Source organism: Neomonachus schauinslandi, chromosome 9, assembly GCF_002201575.2.
Source record: "Neomonachus schauinslandi chromosome 9, ASM220157v2, whole genome shotgun sequence".
Lineage (NCBI taxonomy): Eukaryota > Metazoa > Chordata > Mammalia > Carnivora > Phocidae > Neomonachus > Neomonachus schauinslandi.
This window is the reverse complement of record NC_058411.1, coordinates 42,498,717-42,517,294: the sequence shown is the minus strand read 5'-3', so window position 1 is coordinate 42,517,294 and position 18,578 is coordinate 42,498,717. Positions and strand designations below refer to the sequence as shown.

The 18,578-nt window shown below is 42.2% G+C and overlaps 1 protein-coding gene across 1 annotated transcript in view; it reads left to right on the top strand.

The window, feature by feature from the left end:
* The window catches only part of PELI2 (pellino E3 ubiquitin protein ligase family member 2), a 196,786-nt gene that overhangs the window by 38,027 nt on the left and 140,181 nt on the right, over positions 1–18,578 (top strand). Inside the window, exon 2 of the mRNA XM_021701376.2 lies at positions 18,281–18,410. Within this exon, the coding sequence (XP_021557051.2) occupies positions 18,281–18,410 (130 nt within the window). The remainder of the gene's footprint in view (positions 1–18,280; positions 18,411–18,578) is intronic.

Genomic DNA, 18,578 nt, shown 5'->3' with positions numbered 1-18,578 from the left:
ACATAAAGTATCATGTCGTCTGTGAAAAGAGAGAGTTTGACTCCTTCTTTGCCAATTTGAATACCTTTTATTTCTTTTTGTTGTCTGATTGCTGTTGCTAGGACTTACAGTACTATGTTAAACAACAGAGGTGAGAGTGGGCATCCTTGACGTGTTCCTGATCTTAATGGAAAGGCTCTCAGCTTTTCCCCATTGAGGATGATATTTGCTGTGGGTTTTTCATAGATGGATTTTATGAACTTGAGGAATGTTCCCTCTATCCCTATACTCTGGAGAGTTTTAATCAGGAAAGGATGTTGTATTTTGTCAAATGCTTTTTCTGCATCAATTGAGAGGACCATATGGTTCTTCTCCCTCCTCTTATTAATGTGTTCTATCACATTGATTGATTTGCGAATGTTGAACCACCCTTGCATCCCAGGGATAAATCCCACTTGGTCGTGGTAGATGATCCTTTTAATGTATTGTTGGATCCTATTAGCTAGGATTTCGTTGAGGATTTTGGAATCCATATTCATCAGGGATATTGGTCTGAAATTCTCCTTTTTGATGGGGTCTTTGCCTGGTTTGGGGATAAAGGTAATGCTGGCCTCATAGAATGAGTTTGGAAGTTTTCCTTCTGTTTCTATTTTTTGAAACAGCTTCAGTAGAATAGGTATTATTTCTTCTTTGAATGTTTGGTAGAATTCCCCAGGGAATCCATCAGGCCCTGGACTCTTGTTTTTTGGGAGGTTTTTGATCACTGCTTCAATCTCGTTACTGGTTATTGGCCTATTCAGGTCGTCAATTTCTTCCTGTTTCAGTCTTGGCAGCTTATAGGTTTCCAGGAAGGCCTCCATTTCATCCAGATTGCTCAGTTTATTTGGCATATAGTTGTTGATAATAATTTCTAATAGTTGTTTCTATTTCCTTGGTGTTGGTCGTGATCTCTCCCCTTTCATTCATAATTTTATTAATTTGGGTCCTTTCTCTCTTCTTTTGGATAAGTCTGGCCAGTGGTTTATCAATCTTATTAATTCTTTCAAAGAACCAACTTGTAGTTTCATTGATCTGATCTACTGTGTTTCTGGTTTCTAATTCATTGATTTCTGCTCTAATTTTAATTATTTCTCTTCTAATGCGTGGCTTAGGCGTCGTTTGTTGCTTTTTCTCTAGTTCTTTAAGGTGTAGAGTTAGTTGGTGAATTCGGGATTTTTCTATGTTTTTGAGTGAGGCTTGGATGGCTATGTATTTCCCCCTTAGGACCGCCTTTGCAGTATCCCAGAGGTTTTGGACCGATGTGTTTTAGTTTTCATTGATTTCCATGAATTGTTTAAGTTCTTCTTTGATTTCTTGGTTGACCCAAACATTCTTGAGCAGAGTGGTCTTTAGCTTCCAAGTGTTTGAATTTCTGCCAGATTTTTTCTTGTGATTGAGTTCCAGTTTTAGAGCATTGTGGTCTGAGAATATGCAGGGAATAATCTCAATCTTTTGGTATCGGTTGAGACCTGATTTGTGACCCAGTATATGGTCTATTCTGGAGAAAGTTCCATGTGCGCTCGAGAAGAATGAGTATTCTGTTGTTTTAGGGTGGAATGTTCTGTAAATATCTATGAGGTCCATCTGGTCCAATGTATCATTCAAAGCTCTTGTTTCCTTGTTGATTTTCTGCTTAGATGATCTTTCCATTGCTGAGAGTGGAGTATTGAGGTCTCCTACAATTAACGTATTGTTATCAATATGACTCTTTATTTTGGTTAACAGTTGGCTTATGTAGATGGCTGCTCCCATGTTGGGGGCATAGATATTTACAATTGTTAGATCTTCTTGTTGGATAGACCCTTTAAGAATGATAGAGTGTCCTTCTGTGTCTCTCATTACAGACTTTAGTTTAAAATGTAATTTGTCTGATATAAGAATTGCTACCCCAGCTTTCTTTTGAGGTCCGCTGGCATGGAAGATAGATCTCTATCCCTTCACTTTCAGTCTGGATGTATCTTTAGGTTCAAAATGAGTCTCTTGTAGACAGCATATGGATGGGTCCTGTCTTTTTATCCAATCTGCAACCCTGTGCCGTTTTATGGGAGCGTTTAGGCCATTCACGTTGAGAGTGATTATTGAAAGATATGAATTAATTGTCATCATGTTGCCTGTGAAGACATTGTTTTTATAGATTGTCCCTGTAAATTTCTGTTGTAGATCACTCTTGGGATCTTTCTCCTTTTATAGAATCCCCCCTTAATATTTCTTGCAGGGCCGGCTTAGTGGTCACATATTCTTTCAACTTCTGCCGGTCATGGAAGCTCTGCATCTCTCCATCCATTCTAAATGAAAGCCTTGCCGGATAAAGTATTCTTGGCTGCATGTTCTTCTCATTTAGTACCCTGAATATGTCTTGCCAGGCCTTTCTGGCTTGCCAGGTCTCTGTGGATAGGTCTGACGTTATTCTGATGTTCCTTCCTCTGTACGTAAGGAATCTCTTCCCCCTAACTGCCCTTAAGATGGTTTCCTTGGTTCTAAGATTTGCAAGTTTTACTATTACATGCCGGGGTGTTGGCCTGTTTTCCTTGATCTTGGGAGGGGTCCTCTCTGCCTCTAGGACTCAAATGTTTGTTTCATTCCCCAGATTAGGGAAGTTCTCAGCTACGATTTGCTCAAATACATCTTCTAGCCCTCTCTCTCTCTCCACTCCCTCCGGGATTCCAATGATTCTGACATTGGAACGCCTCATGGTGTCACTTATTTCTCTGATTCTATTTTCATGGATTCTGAGTTGTTTTTCCCTGGCCTCCTCTTTTCCCTTTTTATCTATTATACTGTCTTCCAGATCGCTTATTCTCTCTTCTGTCCCAGTTACCCTAGCTGTTAGATTATCTAGCTTGGATTGGATCTCATTGATAGCATTTTTAAGTTCTGCCAATTCCCCTTTTATTTCTGCCCTTAGAGACTCTGTGTTGCCATTAATTGATTCTCCATTCTAGCCATTGTCTTCACAATTGCTAGCCTGAATTCCATCTCTGACATCTTGGTTATATCTGCATCCATTTGTAAATCTGCAGCATAAGTCATAATCTCTGAGTCTTTTCTGTTTTGGGGGCTCCTCCTCCTAGTCATTCTGTTGATGGGTGTTTGAGGGAACGTATAGAGTCCAAATTATTGACCAGAACCCAAGCAAGATGCACCTGTTTTCTTGGGACCTTAGGGTTGCTGGCCTCTTGTTCTCCCAGCCTGTCTTCTGCGGGAGGGGCCTGCCGCGCTGTTACTCAGGCAACCCTGTTTGGGCGGAGTTGCCCTGTGCCCCTGTGGCGGGGGATGGGCTCAGTGGGAATCAGTCTTTGGGGCTTTTGTTCTCTGCCGCCTTTCCCTGGCGGCTTTCCGTGTCTCTTCCGTGAGTCAGAGCAGAAGAGACCGTTTCCAACCCTCTGCCTCAGAGCAGAGAGACCTCAGTCTGTTCTTCAGTGAGCTCTCCAGGCCACACTGTCTCCGTTTCTGTCGGTGCTGCTATAAACTGCAGTGTCCTGGGTTGTGCACCCCTCTGCAGCGCCCCCAGTCCTGCCTCCAGGTCGGGGCACGTCTCTGCCCTTTGTGCGTCTAAAACCACCAGCCGCTCCCAGTTCGCACGCGTGCGCACAACTCCGCCGCTTGGGGTCCTGTCCGGGGGACTGCAGTTCACGTGTGCTCGACTCCGCCGCTGGAGGTTTCCACCTCGGAGGTTGCAGTTTACCGGCGGGACCCTGGCGCACCAGGTTTCCGTCTCGGAGGCTGCAGTTCGCGTGCACGCGACCCTCGCTCCGGGTTTCTGTCCGGTCGGCTGCGGTTGGTGTGCAGGCTGGTTTTCCACCCCGGGGGCTGCCCTAAAGTCCTTTCCCGACGCTACCGGTCTGCAAGTCTGTGCCCCGTCCTCAGCGCGCGAGGCTGTCACCCACCGGTGGTGCAGGATCCCCACGGCCCGGCACCCTCCCGCCTCCATTTATCCTCCGATATCTGCCCGCAGAATCACGACTCTCTGCTTCGTACCTCAAAACCAACTGCCTGCGATATTCTGTTCGTAGAGATCCAGATCTTCTTACATCTCAGGCTGGTTTCGTGGGTGCTCAGAGTGGTCTGGTAGATATCCAGCTCAATTCCGGGGACCAGTTGAAATAGGGTCCCCTACTCCTCCGCCATCTTTCCCCCCTCCGAGAAAAGGGGTATTAATGGAAAGACAGTATGCCGGGCAGTGGCTTATAGCTCCTCCTCTCTTCTCTGAGCCGTTCCCTGTGTTGGTAGTAACCGTGAGCAGCGGGGCGTATCTCCACCCTACCTTGGCCCCTCAACCCGAGAGACTGTGTTCCGGGAACTAGTTACGCATGTAGCAGGACAGTGGGACACGAGGCCAAGTAAACTGGGGAACTTCACGGAGATTCGCAGGGCAAGTTAGCATATTCAAAGCTGTGACAAGGACAACGGCAGGGAAGCCTGCTTCATTTTCTTTGGTTCGCTTGACCAACTCCTTTGAAAGTGAACTTTTGGATTTCTTGGCTTGAGTAGTGCAGCTGTAAGTATTCTGGAAGACTGGGTACTAGATGTACTGGTTTTGGGAGTATGAAAAATCCTCCTCTACCTCCAAGTTTCATAAACAACCAGGCTCTAGTTTTTTGAGTTGCCTGCAAATCATGCTCCTGCTCCTTATCCCATCAGGGTGTAAATATCAAGCCTAATTCCCTGTTCATCTACAGAGAAAGTAGCAGGGAAATGGTCACAAGTGAGCTAAAGGAAAGTTTGTTGCCTGGTAAGTGGTGCTGAGCATTCTTTTAGGAGTTGGTTAATCCAGGAGATTTCAGATTTAAAATCTTTGACGGTCTGTGTCCATAGGCCCTAGAGACCATTTTTGTACTCTAATGATAAGTTAATTATGTAAAGTAAAAATTTGATAAAGATTCTACATAAAAGAATTAAGCATGGATGTCACAATATCTGTAGTAGAAGTAGAGAATTTAATTTCCTAAGAAATACAAGAATGATAGGTGCAAAGAGCTTTTCGTAAAGTAACAGCTTCCCCAACTATGGAGAAACCAAGTTCTGTTTGTATGCCAGGGATAATCTGGGCCCAAGTGGTATTTTTGAATGTAGCCATTTAACAATTTAAGCTTCCTGTGGCCTTCTACTGACTATAAATTTAAATCTTCCCATCCTCAGGGTTGATTTATTTATTTTTTTTAATTTTTTAAATTTCTGTCTTGATTCACATCTAAATTGATCAATACTGTGCCATTAGAAATAAAAAAGAGGCTACCTTATTTAATATATGCTTTTGAGAACGTTTAAATCTGATTTTAAAAAATACATTCAACACAGACCTTTCGGAGATACAGAAAAATATAAAATTACATAATTATACTGTCTAGCCACAATCACTTAATATATTGGTGTATTTCCTATGAATATTAAATACTCTGACCATAATAAAGGTACATATTGTATTCTGGTTTTTATAATCCTTTTTCATAGCTATTAAACATTTGTGGTAAACACAATTTTGTCATGTAGAATTATAGGATCCACTTAATCCATTATTATTGAATATTTAGGCTATTTGCAGTTTTTACCATTATAAATAATGACATAATTAACATCTTTGTGCATAAAACTCGCATTTCAAAATAGTCCTGAGAATAGATCTCTCAAAAGAGAATTACTAGCTCAAAGAACATGAGTACTTTTATAAGGGTATTGATACATGTTGCAAGTTATTTTACAGAGATTATACCAATTAACCTTCTCACCAGAGGTGTATTAGACTACAGGGTCACTTCAACAGTTTGGTAATTTTATTGGCAAATAATAATCCTTAATTTGCATTTCTTTGATTACTGATGAGATTGAACATTTAAAAAGTGTTCATTAGTCATTTTTCATTTTTCTGAATTTTCTATTAGTGTTCTTTGCCTATTTTTCTATTGTGTGTCTATGGGGATGTCGGTTTTTTCCCTTCTAATAACATTCACCTATTAAAGATATTAAGTTTCTGTCATATTGCCAATATTTTTTCTAGCTTTGGATAAATTTTGTCACTTTTGATATGTAGATTTTTACATATTTAAATGTACCAATCCTTTTTTTTTTGTAATTTTTTCCACTTTTTTTTTTTAAGATTTCATTTATTGTTTTTTTTAAAGATTTTATTTATTTATTTGACAGAGACACAGGGAGAGACTGAACACAGCAGGGGGAGTGAGGGGGGAGAAGCAGGCTCCCCACTGAGCAGGGAGCCCCATACGGGGCTCGATTCCCAGGATCCTGGGATCGTGACCTGAGCCAAAGGCAGATGCTTAACGACTGAGCCACCCAGGCGCCCAAGATTTTATTTATTTGAAAGAGAGCAAGAGAGCGAGCAGGGGCTGGAGGTGGGGGACCGAGTCCACACTGAGCCCAGTGACCCTGAGATCATAACCTGAGCGAAACCAAGAGTCCATCGCTTAACTGACTGAGCCACCCAGGAGCCCCCCACAACTGTGTTTAGAACATTGTTTTTCATATCCCTGAATCAGTGATCAACTCTGTTTTCTTTAGTTTTGACTGTTGTTCACATTTATCTTTTGTGTATTTCAGAATTTTGTGGTGAAAGTTAAGCTTCAGCTCTGAACACTTTTTTTTCCTTTCCTTGGTTTCCTTACAGGACTGATAGAATAATCCGATTTCTTTCCCATTGACTAGTGGTCCTTTCTTCTATTTCCTACATAGTCAAAGTTCTATTTCTGGAATATCTCTTCTGTTCCACTGGTTTTTGTTTTCTCAAGTAATACATTGTTTTAATTATCATAGGAATAACAGTTCTATATCTTTTCCTACAGTTAATTCTAATTCAATGTTTTTAGTTAGGTAAGGACTTTTAGAACCGTGTTTAGTAAAAATGGTGAGTGCTGTGAATTGTGTAAGACTGTTGAATCACAGACCTGTACCTCTGAAACAAATCATACATAATATGTTAAAAAAAGAAGATAGTAGGAAGAGAAAAATGAAGGGGGGGAAATCGGAGGGGGAGACGAACCATGTGTGACTGTGGACTCTGAGAAACAAACTGAGGGTTCTAGAGGGGAGGGGGGTGGGGGGATGGGTTAGCCTGGTGATGGGTATTAAAGAGGGCACGTATTGAATGGAGCACCGGGTGTTATACGCAAACAATGAATCATGGAACACTACGTCAAAAACTAATGATGTAATGTATGGTGATTAACATAACATAGTAAGATTAAAAAAAAAAACTATAGCAGAACTTTACTAGGGAACAACTTGGCAATCATATATCACCATTTTAAAGGCATGTACTTTTTTTACCCAGAAATTGCATTTTAAGCAGTATATCCGGAATCAATTGTGTACAAACATGTAGCAATGGAATGCTTAGTGTTGTTTATAATGGAAAAACACTTGGAAACAATGTAAATATCTAACATAGGTGCTCGTTACATAAATTATGGTACGTATATCAATAAAGTATCTTGTAACTACTAAAAAAATGGTAATCATCCTTATTCCTGTTTTAATACAAATGCTTTTACTCTTTTTTACCTTTAAGTAATTGTGGGAAGGGAATACTCTTCTTGGCTCTTAAAAACCTGTATCTGGGCTAAAGAAGCTTATCAGATGCCTTGTCAATATCTGTATGAAGTCTAAATTTGGAAGTTGTTTATAAAGTGAATTTTTATAAGTGAATCATACTTTGTGGGAACTTACATCGCACATTCCAAAGTCTATCCCTAGAGAAAATGCTTAGGCCTCAAGCAAAATACATTTTTTGATGCCAGAATCTTTCCTTTCCCCTCCAAGACAGTAGGATATTTTCTGAATTACCACATAGAAAAACCTGAAAAACCTCTTCTTCAAGAATAAAGATGGAGTTTGAGGATGTGTTCTCAATGCTGGCATTATTCTGAGGAACTCTTAGAAACAATGTCCAAAAACTTTAAATTCTGGAAATCCTGAGGGAGAATTTGAAGTAGGATTCAGGATCCTGCTACCAAATGGCTAGGTGCCTGGAAGATGCTTCTTGATTTGACTTGCTTGAACATCTATTCCAGCACCAGTCCAACTGAACTTGCTGGGATGATGGAATGATTCTAGAGCCCTGCCATCCAGTTTGGTAGCCACTGGCCACATGTGATTGTTGGGCACTTGAAATGTGGCTAGCATGAAAAACTGAAAGTTCAGTTAAAATTTAAATAGCTGCATGTGGGGGCACCTGAGTGGCTCAGTTGGTTAAGTGTATGACTCTTGGTTTTGACTCAGGTCATGATCTCAGGGTCGTGAGATCAAGACCTATATGTTGGGCTCCGTGCTCAGTGGGGAGTCTGCTTGAGATTCTCTCCCTCTCCCTCCACCCCTCACCCCAACCCCACCCCTGTGCAATCATTTGCACGCTCTCTCTCTCTGTCTCTAAAATAAGAAAATCTTTTTTTTAATGATATTATTTATTTTTTTATTTGACAGAGAGCACAAGCAGGGGGAGTAGAGGAAGGAGAAGCAGGCTCCCCTCTGAGCAAGAAGCCCAATACAAGGCTAGATCCCAGGACTCTGGGATCATGACCTGAGCTGAAGGCAGTTGCTTAACTGACTGAACCACCCAGGCGCCCTGAAAATAAATAAATTAAAAAAATAGCTGCATATGGCTAGTGGCTACTATATTGGATAAGGCAGCTCTATACAATGAATTAGTATATATCTGAGGTCATTCATACCTCTCAAACTGTGCCTCTCTGAATATGGCTAGAAATTTCCTAAGAATCTTATATTTCAAGAATTTGTAAATTGGGAGATTTGGGAAGGAAATCTCTATGTTCTGATTTCTGAATTCTTGATAAGATATCCCTGTATTCAGATTATGTGCATGGCTGTTGAAGGACTCCTAGTATCCATTTGAAAAATAATGTGTTTGTGGTCATTGACAAGTTAATGTATTCATGGTGAATGTGAAGGAATTTTTCTTTTGCAGTTGGTGGGTTAATATGCCAAACCAAAACTAACTTGTAGGTCATATGCTTCTGTAGCACTGAAGGTTGGTTGTTACAAAAATCATTTACTACAACTGCTCAGAAAGAATTCCTCTTGTGTAATTGGCCTGATTCACCTACTACTTCTGCTGTTACAAAATGTGGTTTTAGAGCATGCTTCCATTTCTTGAAACAAACTTGATTTTATATATATTCTAATATTTTCTAATCTTGTATTTCAAGTATTACGTGTAGGTCTTCTAGAAATAAAAGAATCTTTAGAAAAGTTACGTGAAAGGATGTGAATCCATTGTAGCCTCAGTATGCGTGATGTGAAGCCATCACCGGGCTTTAGCTTTGTAGCTCATTAAAGTATTTACATTTGGTGTAAACCTTTCCCTCCCCCCCCCCCCCTCCTGTCATGGGTAATTGATTAAAGTGAATATATTTTATAACCATCTTGAATTTAGTTTTTACAGTATGAATTATATATCTCTTAATTCGTCAGGGCATTGCCCAACAAGTTTTCCAAAGTTGGGTTTGCTTGCTCTGACACATCCATATTTCTAAGAATTTCTAGATTCCATGTGTGTATGCTAAAGGTTTAAAGTAAACATGAGTAAAGGTTACATTAGTGTGATTCTTTTTAGGAGAAATTTTGAAAAAGGAAAAGAATTTGAAGTAATTATTTTAGTAGTTAGGAATAATTATAACTTACGAGACAGAAGAGATTCCAATGCTAGTTTCGATTTCTGGCTTTAATTCTTTGGGCCAGTAATAAAATCCTTGTACATCAAGTTCCTTATTTGAAATGCCCAGAACTTTAGTATATGTTAGGTGGTGGGCCCAATGCTAGTTTTAGATGCTGCTTTTTTTTTGGCAACCTTTGAAATGCTCTTTTTGGAGGCCTCTTACTATGGTGGAAGTTGTATATAAACAGATTTAAAAGACTCAATGCTTTGCCAAATAGACATAAAAGAATTAGGATCAAATTACTAAATTTGATTTTAGAGACTAAGACCTTATATACACATGTAGCTTATTTGAGGGACCACAGCTTTTAAATGACATAATTTATTGAAAAGAAGACCTATAATTTGATATTTCATCCCCCTCTTTAAAAAGTATACATTTTTTTTAAAGTCAGTTTTTCTTAATTTAAAAAGGGACACATTTGGAATTCTAATCTTTTTCCTTCAGAATGGAAGTCTTTATATATAAAACCTTGGGGGGGGGTGTGTGTGTATAGATACACACACATACATATATGTGTATATATATATGTATGTGTGTATATATATGTGTGTGTATATATATGTATGTGCGTGTGTGTATATATATATATAAAATAAACCTTGGGATACACACACACACATATATATATGAGATATTTTTTGTGTCTTTAGCCCGAAGTCTTTAGATATGGAGGAAGCTACTTAAGTTAATGTGCTTTTGAAATTCAGAACATCATTTGATTTTTGCCTTATAATGCTGAGTAACAAATCATCCCCAAACTCTGACTTTTAAAATAACAATGATTTGTTCTCATGGGTCCATGGGTTGGTTGAGATGACTCTGCCTTAGGCAGTGATTGAGGGGCTCTGCTTCATGCTGCCTGCCTGGTTTATTTTATATAAAGCCAATGATAGAATAAAAGAAGTAGTCTTAGATGTTGTGAGAGTAACATAAATAGCTTTCCCTATTCCTGATGCTTTGCATATCTTTAAGTATTCAGTGAAAAATGCTCTGCTCTTGGCCCTCCAGCAATGCTTAAAAATCAAAGATTCAATACAGTAAAAAAAAAAAAAAAAAAAAAAAATTTCTGGGTGATTTAGTGACGGTACCAATTTGAAATGAAAAAAGGAGGAGAAAGACTTCAATCGCGCAAATGACTAAGTATTAGATGATAATGTTCTTTTAATAAACAGTTCCTTTGTTTTTGAGGTAGACTGGATTTGCCTTGCATGTTCGTTCTGTTCATTTTCTTTTGAATGGCCTGGTTGGAGGAAGAAGCACCAAGGTAGGTGTGACCCTCCCTATAGGAATTGAGTAAATGCAAGAAAGAACCAAGTGATGGCCCAGGGGTCAGTGGAGCCTGGGGTCCCCGCCTCTCCTGAGCGCCTCTCCCAACACCCTCACACTGCAGCAGAATTCACACGGTAGATTGTTAGGCCTTTCTCCTTTAGGGCTTCTGAGAAGTTCAGGGACTTGGGCCAAGTCCCCTCTGGGATGGGAGGGAGGACCAGGAGGGCTCTCCGTGTACCTCCTGCTGCAGAGGGGCTGGAGGAGAGTGCGTGGGTGTACAAAGCCTGGAGGAACAGCCTCAAATCTCCTGCTGTGGGGGCAGTACTGTGTTCCTGATATAAAAAACTTCTTAATATTTCACCTTGGGAAATATTTTGGTATGGAGAAGCTAAAAAAACAAAACAAAAAAACAATCCTCAAGATAAGAAAAAGGCAACCTGCAAACATAACTGCCCTAAAGATCTGGGAGGCTTTTGGAAGGGGAGTGGCTGTAGAAGCCAGTAGTTTCCAGAACCGCCCCAACCTTCACCTTCCTGAGTCAGGACGATGGCCTTTTAGCTGGGTGAGACCTCTTCTGTGTCTGTCCGTACTTGGAATGCTCCAAAGAGGCTTGGGAATCTTTCTGAAACTGATTTTGTAATTTTGTGTTGTGCTCTCCCTAGCTGAAGAAACAGGCCCGTCTTCTGTAGGTTCCCAGCCCCGGGCAGGAAGGAGTGGGGGCTAGAACTCCTGTCTCGGGATCTCTGCACCACTGTCCTTATCCCCACACTAATGTGGTGACTATGTAATTGAGCCCCTCCTGGGTTTTAAGGTGCCATGTAGAGGTGAAGGGGCTTATGCAAATCAAAAGGAAACTTCTCAGAAAGCATCCAGTCAAAACAGCTTAAGTTATAAAGGGAAGATTAACCCACACCATCGCACTGGTCTGGTATAGCAGATTGCTCCTACAGTTGCATGACTCCGACCCCACGTGCAGGGTCCTGATTCAGAAGCTAATGTTCCCATTTATTTTTTTCCCCTTGTGTTCTCACTTCCTTTCATTAGCGTTTATCAGTATTGTTTTACAATTGTCTGCCTTCCCCTCCCTCTCTCAAGAGGCAAGATTACTTGTGAGTATCCTTAGCCCCTGGCCCTGGGGCTTGACTCACCCCGGGCACCTCATGGGTGGCATTCTTGAGTGACTATATTGCTTTCATATTGATTGGACCTTAAGTAGCTACTTGAAGCAAGGACCATTTCCAACCAGAAATGGGACATGGAGAACTCTCATTTTCAGGCCAAGCCCAGGAAGATTTTCTGAATGAAGTGATGTTGAAAAAGCTGTAGCAGGGGCGCCTGGGTGGCTCAGATGGTTAAGCGTCTGCCTTCGGCTCAGATCATGATCCCAGGATCCTGGGATCGAGTCCCGCGTCGGGCTCTCTGCTCCTTGGGAGCCTGCTTCTCCCTCTGCCTCTCTCTCTCTGTCTCTCATGAATAAATAAATAAAATCTTTAAAAAAAAAAAAAAAGAAAAAAAAGAAAAAGCTGCAGCAGGTAATCCGCAGAGGGGAGAGACTGTTCTCGTGCTGCCATAATTAGTTCTTTGGCCAGAAATGAATATCGGTTCACAAAACCCTACGCTATGCAGCATTTGTTAGGCACAGAGGAATAAACACTGTTGGGTCCCAGGGCTTTGTATATAATGTTCATTTGGGCGAGGCAAGTCCAGGTGTGTTCTGCCAGAGTAAACAGCGAGTCGGGGCTGTAGTAATGTCAGGCTGGTGTCCGGCACTTACGGGCTTACGTGAGTTTTCATACGGTTGCACTAGTACGTTCACTACCCTGGTGAGCTGGGGTGTGCCGTGTCGAGGCAGGTGCCACGCTGCAGTTTATCAGGCTCTGTGCCCCGTCTCTACATCTCGTCTGTCGTGGCCCTGACCTGTTCGTCGGCAGCGGATGGCTTACTTTGGTTACAGTAGTTGCTCGTGATTTATCTGTGCAAGTGACAGAAATGCTTTCGAGGGAGGGCTGGATGTTCAGACTGCGGCAGGAAGCCAGGCTGCCTCGGAAACCCAGTCCTGGGATGCTGTACTCCACGTCCTCTTCCCCATTTCCACGTGGGTGCGGTTCTAAGTTCAGGCTGGTGAGGATCAAGCGTGATGCCTCCAAAATGGGATGGGGAGCCCCTGGCCCACACCTCTCTCACTGTTTCCTATAGAAAATTCTTTCTGACAGACGCATTTTTTAGGTGGCAGTCATCTCCTCAAGACTGTATCTTGGTGTTAGATGCCAAGAAATGCCTTGAATTTAGAAATTGTCAGCGTCTACTGGAAAGCATGACATTTGGAGTCAGACAAAAGCAGGTGTGGATTAGGGCTCTGTCTGCCCTTTCCTAGCTGTGCAAGTCTGTGTGTATATTTCAATTATTCAAGCCTGTTACCTGTCCACAGAGAGTAATAATGCCTCCCTCCCATCGTTCCTTGTCCCATGGTAAATGCACAGCAAATGCTAGTGAAAACATGTGAACTCTGCATTGTAAACTAGGAAAAATCCTTGATTTGTGAGGTTTCTTACACAGATCTTTCATTGTCATTCACAGCATCCAAATACCTTTACTATTAAGACCAGCTATTTGCCCTGCATATATGAAGAGTTAAATTTTCATCACACTTACTAAATAAGTGGATGTTTTTAACATCTCCAGAATTTTTTTTTTTTTTTTAAATTGGGAAGCTTGAAAAGCAACTTGTGGGTTTGAGTCCAAATACCCCTGTTCGGCTAAAACAGGTGGCAGCAACACTTGGAAATATTATTTCTACGAACTTACTGGCCGCAGAGCTTGCCCGGCCGGGGAACATTCTGACCTTCTTCCTTGGAATGATAACTTTTTGCCTTTGTCGGCACATCTCTGGGCTCTCCTCCAGTACCTAAACGATGGTCCTTCTCTCTTGTCATGTAGTCGCCCTGGGCGGGTCTCAGTGCCTGGGTGCCCTCTGCACTGGTGTGCTGTGTCAGGTGCCGTGGATGGACCGGATGTTCCTTGGGGGGATGGGGAGGCAGGAGGTGGGAGGGGAAGAGTCTGTCATCATGCTTAGCAAGAGGTGACCATGCTTGACAGATCGGGGACGAAGGAGAGGGTTCCCCCTCTCCCTGGGGGAAGTCTTCGGCATCTGTGGTCCTCTCTGATCTGTCACACTGATTCGAGAGCCAGTGGGGAACTTCCAGGGTGGGGTGGAGGTCGGACACGGTGGTGGCAGGACCCATGACCAAATGTAGTTTTTGATTTGGGGCAAAGACCAAATGATAGTGAATTGAGTCCAGGAGTATTGGAAGCAGGACAGTGGGTGAGGAGCACTCTGCTGAGATTCTCAGCTGTGAGGAGAACATGGAATGGGAGGGGAGGCTCAGAGTGAGACCCAGCGTCAGGGGCTGGCTTGTATTTACTTGTTGGAGATGGATAAGGTCCCCAGTGACCCGGTCTTTTCCAGATCATGGTAGCATATTTTTGTCTTATGAACTGGCCTTTTAACTGCTTGAACACTGTGAATTCTGTCTCCAGTGAACAGCTTTCTCCTGTTCCTGGGCCTTCTGCCTGTGACTAAGAAGGGGTGAGAAGGGGTTATTTCTTTAAATGGTTGCATTTTCTAGGGTCTGTCCTTGCCTTCTGGTCCTTGACTTCTTTATTTTGCACTTTCTTGGGCATATCTCATTTACACCCATGATTTCAGCTGCCACACTTGTAGCGTAAAAGCACCTGGACTGTAAGTTCTCTCACCTCCCACATGGCTTTCCCTGGATATCCCCGTAATTCCTGTTCTGCTTCCTAATATTGCCCCCTCGCCCACCAGCCGAGGCCAGAAGCCCGTATGCCATTACCTTTCTCTGTTCCTCCACCCTGTGCAGCCAAACAAGTCCCCAAGTACTATTGATAGCGGTCTTCAAAACCACGGCTGCAAGTGTGCATCCCTGTGCTGCTCTGACACCTACTTCTGGAGCCCTGCACCGGAACTCCAGACTTGGAAACTCACGAGACTTCGGTGTGCATCATTTGGTATAGCTTCCCTGGAGATTCTGAGGCTTACCTGGCACTGAAAACAACGCTCTGAAATGTTCATCTCATCTTCTGACACCTTTCCTCGCTGCTTTGGTTTAGGCTGTGAACGTTTCCTGTAGCTATCAGGACCAGTTACCACTGACGACGTGGCTCAAGACAGCAGAATGGATTCTCACGGTTCTGGAGGCCTCCATTCTGGAACCACGGTGCTACCAAGGTCGTGCTGTTGCTGGGGGCCCTAGGGGGCGGGGTCCTTCCTTGTCTCTTCCCGTTTCCGGTGGCTGCGGGCGTTCCTTGGCTCGTGATTGTCCAATTCCAGTTTCTGCCTCTCTGTTCACATGGGCCTGTGTGTCTCTTACAAAGACCTTTGTTACTGGATTTAGAACCCTCCAGTAACCTGGGATGATTTCATCTCCAGAGCTTTAACTATATCTGCAAAGACCCTTTTCCCAAAGGATCTGGGACATGGACCTATCTATTTGGGGTCCACCATTCAACCCAATACACTTCCCTATGGTTCGGCTAGTTGTCCCGTCTGATGATCTTGACTCTAATCTGGCTGTCCATCCTGCGCCGTGCTGTCTCAGCATTTACTTTATGTCCAGTCATGTTAGTCCTTTGCATAAATCTTACCGGCTCCCTATTCTCCGAAAAAGCCATGCCCTCGTGGAACGCCAGGCTCTTGTCACCTGGCCCCTGCCTTTTACCCTCAGGCCTGCTACTTCTCTTACCTTGAACTTGATGCTCTCACAGTACTGAACTACCTACACTCCTTGCCTTTGTATGTATTATTGCCCTGTATTCCCGTTTAGTCTGGTTCACATTTTGAGACCATTCACACATTGTCCCTTCCATGAAGCCCTCCCTGATGCTTCTTCCCACGAGCTTTGTGCAGTAGTCCATTTTGTTGCATACAGGTCTTATCACACTTGTTCTTATGCCTTTCTCTGCTCTTAAGTGGAGAGATCTGAAGACCAGGAAGCCGATATTCATCACTGTAGTTCTAGGACTTGGCATTTTTAATATTGAATGAATGGCCATGTAGCTTCACCTAATTAGAAACTTGTCTCATTGTGACACTTGTCTTCGCACCATCACCTTAATTATTTTCAATAGGATTTTTCACCAATCACTGTTTAGCTGTGTTGAGTGAGTAGGTAATCCGTATGTAGATGGCATAGTGTTTGCTTAACCTGCAGTATCTTCTTCTATGCTCAGGTCACTTAAAACGTTTCTGCATATGTTAAGGTGGTACTAATTTTCGTGCCCCCCCCCCCCTTTATATTAGATAGGACTTTGGGGTTGTAGGTAGCAGAAACCAACTTGAGTTAGCCAAAACTAAAGAGGATGTCATGAACAAGCGTCAGAGTACAACAGGGCCAATAGCAGCCCTGAGCCTCTTCTTTGTATCTGGCCGCTGGTCTCTGTTCATCTGCTTCGTTCCTCACTTCTCTGCCGCTGCATCATGTGACAGGTTGGGACATCCGCACAGTTGGTGCACTTACATCGTACAGCTCTGGCCATCCCCAGACACTGGCTGCTTTTTCCTCTGTCCCAATTTTGTGTTTTCCACTATGAGCATGTCCTTGGCCAATGTGGGCCAGATGTCCACCCCCAGCCATTCAGCTACAGTGTGGTGGGGAGGGTGCTGGCCTGGCCATTTCATTCAGACATGGTGCTGGGGTTCACCTGAGTCCATTAAGGGATGGGTTCCTGAGAAGGGTGTGTAGTCATGAGTCGATCCCTAAAAGGCATCTGACACCCTCTTACTGCGTTGTATCTTCTCAACCTGCAGTATGTCATGGAAAGATGGGACAGGGAGCTGGGGAGACGTGAGAGGCTCAGGAAACCCTGCCAGATCTCTATGGGGAAACGTTCCTCTAAACTGTTGAGTGTCCTAGCTTTAATTGATTTACGTATGTTTCTCATAGAATGTTCATCTTGATTTAAGTGATTTGGAAATATATTAAAACAAAGTAGGTTTATGATGGTGGTTTACTCACGGATGCTTTCATTATAGTAGCAATCACGAATAATGTGTAAGAAAACAGTGCATGTTTTGATCTTGCCTCAGAAAGAAGAGACTTGAAATAAATCATCTCTGTATTCTAGAGACACTTTTATGTAGCTGATGTTCCTTTGTGATGGAAATGGAACAGATTAAAAACACAGCAGGAATAACTTTAAGTGATAATTTAAATCCATTGTCAAACTGTAGCTACTGAATTATAAAACAAAAAAAATTCTTTGTTCTGACTTTTACTGTTCATGAGCCTGAGGGCCCTTCTGTCATACTGCCCACCATGTTTTGGGTGTGGCTCAACGGGAGGCAAAGACAGGACTTTCAAGTTGAAAAGAACTTCTCCCAAGAAGGGGATGGAGAATAGTCCTGTCAGCGTGGTGACAGAAGACATTGGTCAGAACATACAGGGACCCATTAAATCCAGAGTTAGAAATACAATTGAAAATTAAAAAAAAAAAAGAACAGAAAACAGAAATACCAAGTGCAATCCTGCATTTCTTTTAAACACTGGTATTAGCTTAAGGTATTAATGTGGGAAATCAGCATTAAGGACTTTGTTTTTTTTCCAGATGACTTTTTAAGTTATTTGACAGTTTGGACTAAAACTTTTTTTTTTTTTTTTTTTTACTTCTGGGCCTCTTTATGGGCAACCTTCTTGTGAAGTCCTGTTTTATGTTTAATTTTCACAAGGTATTTTTGCTCACCTGACAGCTTAAAGGTTCAAACAGAAATGAGAATGTGGAGAATTCAGAAATTTTAAGACTGCAACTAACTGAATTTGGTCTTCTTACAAATAAAGATCCTAAAGACATTAACGTGATTTGGGAGTGAGAGATGAGGTTTAATTAGTATGCTATTTCCTAACTAGTTCATTTAAAAATATTTCTTGAGTGTTTCTCTGGGGTCCATTAGAACAACACTTGCTAAATTGAGCCAGCACTAATCCAGCCTCTGCAGAATTCTCATTTGCTTATTTATACTGTCTCTTTCCAAAAAGATTTGAAGAGTCTGACTTTATAGAATAGGAAACCTATAATTACTTTGTACATCACTCTTAAATTAAGTTTCTGGAAGTGATTTGAATTTCATTACAGCTGAAGTTGGTTTTGTGGCCCATTCCTTCTGTGGGGTGTTTAGTGGGCGATTTTTTTTTTTTTTTTTTTAATGATCATCCCTGTCTTTTTCTTATTCCATCTTTTTTTTTTTTAACTTAAAAAGTCTACAAATAAATGAACTTTCATCTTTTTTATAGGTATAATGGTGCTTTACCTAATGGAGACCGAGGCCGGAGGAAAAGCAGATTCGCTCTCTATAAGCGGCCAAAGGCGAATGGAGTCAAACCCAGCACGGTCCATGTGATATCCACGCCACAGGCCTCCAAGGTAGGTGGCTCCTGAGGAGTTGGGAAGGCCTTGGCAAGTGGTGACTTGTGGTCACTTTCTGTCTTTGGCTGCTCTTTTTTTTTTTTTTTTTTTCCCGTTGGTTTTTTTTTTTTTTTTTCCTCTTGGTCGGACAGTTTTTCAGTCATTGAGGGTACTTTGGGAAGGGCT